At 36.5% G+C, this 5,402-nt stretch overlaps 1 protein-coding gene across 2 annotated transcripts; it reads left to right on the top strand.

The window, feature by feature from the left end:
• The first annotated feature begins 726 nt into the window (after positions 1 to 726).
• Positions 727 to 5,111, top strand: LOC109704555 (probable 6-phosphogluconolactonase 2). 2 transcript variants are annotated; one of them, XM_020225301.1, is made up of 5 exons: positions 727 to 871; positions 2,407 to 2,458; positions 2,610 to 2,833; positions 2,963 to 3,098; positions 4,252 to 5,111. In XM_020225301.1, exons 3-5 carry the CDS (start codon positions 2,661 to 2,663, stop codon positions 4,759 to 4,761), a joined length of 819 nt encoding a protein of 272 aa, XP_020080890.1. In that variant the 5' UTR covers positions 727 to 871; positions 2,407 to 2,458; positions 2,610 to 2,660; the 3' UTR covers positions 4,762 to 5,111. The 2 variants fall into 2 exon arrangements, with proteins under 2 accessions (XP_020080890.1, XP_020080889.1); XM_020225300.1 differs by lacking the exon at positions 2,407 to 2,458.
• Positions 5,112 to 5,402: the final 291 nt, after the last annotated feature.

The following is a 5,402-nucleotide window of genomic DNA, read 5'->3' as shown; positions in this document are numbered from 1 at the left end:
AGCTACCGTTAAGTTTAACAAAATTTTAATCCGTCCAGTAAAATAATTTAAAATAAAATTAAAAATTGAGTAGCTATTAATCAATCAGCCCCGATGAAATAAAAAGTTTAGCGGCCTATTTCAACATAGATTATAATTCAAAGGGTTTCTGTACATTTGTTTAACAAAGGACCTAAAACAATTTAATTATTTTGGGAACTTTTGCTAATTACATAATAGAAAATATTTGATTAGCAAATTTGCAAATAAGCTCCTCCATTTTAATTTAATTGCTATTGACCCCCTCTTCTCCCTAATCTCTCCCTCAGTTCACTCGACGCGTTAACAAATACACAAAAAAAACTTCATTTAAAAAAAAAGTGCTTTTTACACTCAATTAACCTGATTGGTACACTTGGCACGCACCCATTTGCACACGTGTGTTTGTCGTTTTCCTCCTACCTCTCCTCCCTTTCTCTCTCTAAAATGACCCAAGAGAGAGAAACCCCTCTCTCTCTCTCTCTATGTATATATATACATCTATGTATATATATACATACTCTTATACAGCTCTCTCTCTCTCTCTCTCTCTCCTCCTCTGTTCCCAAAATTGCTCCTTTATTGTGATAATCATGGAGTAGACTGTGGGAGAGTCCTCAAAAAGGTCTCTTTTTTTCCATATTTTTCTCTAATTGTGTGTGTGTGTGTGAATTGATAAGGATTAATGGCGTGTGCACGTGTGCGCAGGTGGGGGGATGGGCGAGAGGAGATTAATTTAGTAATTTAATCTCCCCAAAATTGGATTAGAATAAGCCTAAACTTCGTGATGTCACCCACCTTCGGTTTCTGTTCCGTTTCGGCGTTCCCTTCCCCTTCTCGGCTCTAAAACCTCGTGAGTAACTTTTTTTTTTTATATATATAATTTTCCCCTTCTTTTCCCCCCTTTTTTTTTAGTGGGTTATGCTTTTGGAGGAAGCAAATGAGAGCCCCAGTTGGGCTTTGGATCTGAATCTTCTCCCTGTTGCCGAAAAATGAGATTTTTGTAATCTGGGTGTTGATTTTTTTTCCCCCCCTAGTTTTTAATGCAAAAACCTGTGATTAAATTTGGGTTTGTGTGATTGCTTGCATGTGAAGAGATTGCCTTTATTACTCTTTCTGATTGGTTGTATGCATTAATTTCTACCTTTAGATTCTTAGATTGTAAGGCATTGAGCTGTTGTTGATATGCTGCTAATCTTTCCCAAGCTTCTCTGCTCCCTTTGGGTTTTCTTTTTTCTGCTCAATTTTGAAGGTAATTTAGAGTTGGGTTTTGAATCTTTTGATCCTGTTGCCTTTTTCCATGATCAAAATGGCTCCTTTTGTGGAACTGTTCCTCTCTTTGATTACCATCATTAGTTTAATTTAATTGTAGAAGATCAACTTGTTTCCAATTTTTTTTTTATGGTTTTTGACATTTTATTCTTTTAATTCTTTATGTAAAGTTTGGAATCTTTGAATTGGTCTCGACATGGAATGATGGCTGTTCGAATTCTACCGACAAGTTGCTTTATTTTCCTTTTATTCTTTCCATTGTTAAAAAAATAATATGAAGTTTTTGTATTAGGGTTCTTGTAACCAGATTTTTTTTTCTTTTTCCTAATTTTGTGGTTGGGGTTACATAATTTACATATCTTGCTGTTTTTAGTTGAAGTTCATGTATGCCAAAACTCCAAAATGATAGCTTTACCAACTCCACTTGCATTTTTGGAATGATATTAAGATAGGATTGAGACAGTTTTGGCACTTTGGTTTTGCTTCGTGCGATAAGCTTTTCTTCAAATGGAATTTTGTTGTAAATATTATACAATCAAATTCTTCGGAATTATCTTCGGGCGATGAGTTTTAGTTGTTTGAACTTCGTTCAACTCTACACTCTCAGATGTGAATTGTTTCAACATGGTTTTAAAACTGGTTGTTCTTCTATTCAAATTTTTTTTTAAAAAAAAAAGAAAGTTGGGACTTTGTTTCGCTAATAAGTTATGATTCTGTATCTTCTATAAAATATGTGCTGTTTTATTCGTAATTTTGGTCTAATATGTTTCTCTTTGTTTGAAGAACATTTCAGGATGGTTCATTTATAATCCAAATTGTACATTTTTGACAGAGTGATGCTATTTAGTTTAACGAATTCTCTGACTCAAAGCCGACAAAAATTAACTTTTGTGCCATAATATTTACAGTTTCTTTATCTGAAATTATGTGATTCGCCTATCTGACGGTTCTTTTTTTTTTTTGTCTTTTGCTTCTCTCGTGCTTGTGGCAGAAAACTGTTATCATTTGACGAATTTCTGGACTTTCTGAAAATTATCTTCCTTCGCACCTGTTCTAGTTTTATCGTGTAGCAATTTTAACTAAACAAGATTTCCCTTTCTTCTGTCTCTTTGCCAGGATAAAACTTCACGTACAAATGGACGCAGTTTCTGCTACTATTTATGTTTAGGTTTTATCGAGCTACAATTAATTGTGCTTTTGTCTCGCTTTATGCCCAACCATGTCCATTTGTAAATAGCTTTGGTTTTGCACTACTATGAGAATTTCTTCTTTCGACGGTTCGTATTTTTCTTACTTTTTCGCCTGTTCTATTTATGTAGGAATACAGTAATTGCACAGTGACACAATTGTAGGGGGGAAAATAGAAAGGAATGGCTACTTCCTGTGAAGCCAAGAAGAAAGGTGAATTGCGGATTTTCGAAAGCTCAGTTGAATTAGCTACCGACTTGGCTGAGTATGTCGCGCAATTATCGGAGATTTCGGTGAAGGAAAGAGGATGCTTTACTATTGCTTTGTCTGGAGGATCACTCATCAATCTACTAGGGTGGTTTTACTTCTAGTATTTAGATTCGCAGTTTAAATTACATAATCTACTGATTCTTTGTTTGGATCCCCGCTTGCATGCACACGTATTGATTGTAATGATTGTAATCATAACCTTCTTGTAAAGCAGGAAACTTTGTGAAGCTCCTTATAACAAGACCTTGGACTGGACAAAATGGTATGTCTTCTGGGCTGATGAGCGTGCCGTGGCGAAGAATCATGCAGAAAGCAACTACAAACAAACAAAGGAAGGGTTTCTTTCGAAGGTATTTGATATTTGGACAAATTTTGTTGCCTTTTATGATCTATGCTAGTTTGAATCTTAACCAGCTGAGATTGGTTTCTGATCTGTCATAGTACATAATGTTCTTTTAGTAACTAAGTAATGACAAGGGGCTTTTTTTAAAAACATTATTAACAGGCTAATACAAGGACAAAAACTCTCTGTTAATAATCAGCTTCAATCTTGTCAAATTATTATTCTAAAGATGATGTGACATTCATTTGGAGTATCTAGACTTCAACTTCAATTTGTACCTTTTTAGTCTCACTTGAAGAACGTTTTCATACTAGTACAAAATTTTGTTCGCGTCCTTCCAAAGTTCATTCATTTACGTATATCAGTTTTGCCTGAACCTTCTTTTTGTTAGAATCTTTCCCTGCATAATTCGGAAAAATGGATTGAACAACTGTTTACATGTTAGAGGTTTTGTCGACACAACAAATGAAAACATTAACAGAGAATCCATAAGAGTAATGCGAATTTCCACCCTCAATTAATTTCACCTTTCTGCGAAACTTTCTTCTCAGAGGATAATATTAACAGATCGTTACCTGTTCAATTTTAGTGCATAATTATATCAGGAGACCGTGTGCTGACAATTGCTTTCCATCACAATATTTATGAATGACGCCGCACAAATAATTATTTAAGAAGATTAAGTTGTTATGGAGTCTTAAGAAAGCAATGAAAATAACTTTTCTTCACTTCGTAAAACTTTCTAACAAGATAAGATGGATGCATGAAAACCATTGATTATCGATCAGCATGTTAGCGGAGTTGGTAGATTCGTGGAGGATGTTGATATTACTAATACAAAATTTGAACTGATCACATTATTGGCATTATGAGAAGAATGCCAATTTAGAACAAGATGAACATTTCTCGTCCGTGTGGTTTAGACACATCAGGCAAAGAAAGACCAAAAATGACTTTAATTGAATGCGGTGAGATTTAAAAGGATTAGGAACATCGGTAGTTCATAAAACTGCATTTTTGCTGTTCATATCGTTTTCATATACGATCATGGTCCTATTTTCAAACAAGAATTCAAGCTTCTTATCATGATTTTAACAAATATTCTTCACCTTAATCTTTCTTATGACTCGAATACACGATTCTCGTCCTTGAACTCCCAGGTATCAATTCTCAATAGCCATGTATACTCCATCAACGACAATGTGACAGTTGAAGAAGCCGCATCCGAGTACGAGTTCACCATCCGCCAGCTAGTAAAGGTCCGCACAATCGCAGTGTCCGAAGCCAACGATTGCCCGAAGTTCGACTTAATCCTCCTCGGCATGGGCCCCGATGGCCACGTGGCCTCATTATTCCCCAACCACCTCACCCTCGAACTCAAAGAGGAGTGGGTCACCTACATAACCGACTCGCCGAAACCCCCACCAGAGAGGATCACCTTCACCCTTCCCGTTATAAACTCCGCTTCAAATGTAGCACTAGTGGTTACCGGCGAAGAAAAAGCAGCGGCGGTTCGAATCGCCACTAACAACAGCATCGAAGAATTGGATTCTTCTTTGATGTTGCCCGCGCAGAGGGTTCAGCCGATCGAGGGGAAGTTGGTGTGGTTTTTGGACAAGGGAGCGGCGTCGGCACTTGAGGCGAGTACTGATGGTTTTGGGCACACCTGAGTCATATGCACTAACTGTAGCTTTTCTGCATCGTTTTCTAGATCGAGTTGTGCGTGTGCGTGCGTGTAGATGGCGAGATATGATCGGAAATGTTTCCATTTTGTTGTAGCTTGACATATACTCTATGTTTAGTTGTGGTGGTTGTTTTGTGGGAGGGATAGTTTGCTTGCTCTTGTTGTATGATGAGAGAGAGAGAGAGTTAAAGAAGGAGATTATATGTTGGTTTCAACATGTTTTGAGGGCCTTCAAAAGAGTATTGAGGATACAAAAGAGTATTTGATGGTGAGAAGAGGGTCTTAATCTGTCTCCATATGCCATTTAGTAATGAATACCATTTCTGAGAACCTCTATATGCTTTCCTTTTTCCCTTTTTTTTCCCCTCTTATTTTGAGCTACATCTTTTTGTTGGTGGAAAAATGAAGAGAGCTTAGTACATTGCCTAAACAATGGTGCATTTAATTTGAAATGTGTATTAGTTTGATTTTACTGCCTAATCTTTGGTTCCATTTCGACACAACATTCGAAAGTAATGAAAGAAGATTAGGCAGTAAAATCAAACTTACGGTTGAAACATCGCAATGGTAAAACTTTGATTGCGAAAATATTCCTTTTGAGAGGATTTAGATATAGTTGAACTTCCT

The sequence above is a fragment of the Ananas comosus genome, unplaced genomic scaffold, assembly GCF_001540865.1.
Source record: "Ananas comosus cultivar F153 unplaced genomic scaffold, ASM154086v1, whole genome shotgun sequence".
Taxonomy (NCBI): domain Eukaryota; kingdom Viridiplantae; phylum Streptophyta; class Magnoliopsida; order Poales; family Bromeliaceae; genus Ananas; species Ananas comosus.
Note: the sequence above shows the minus strand (reverse complement) of the source record. Positions and strands in the feature narration are given on the sequence as shown.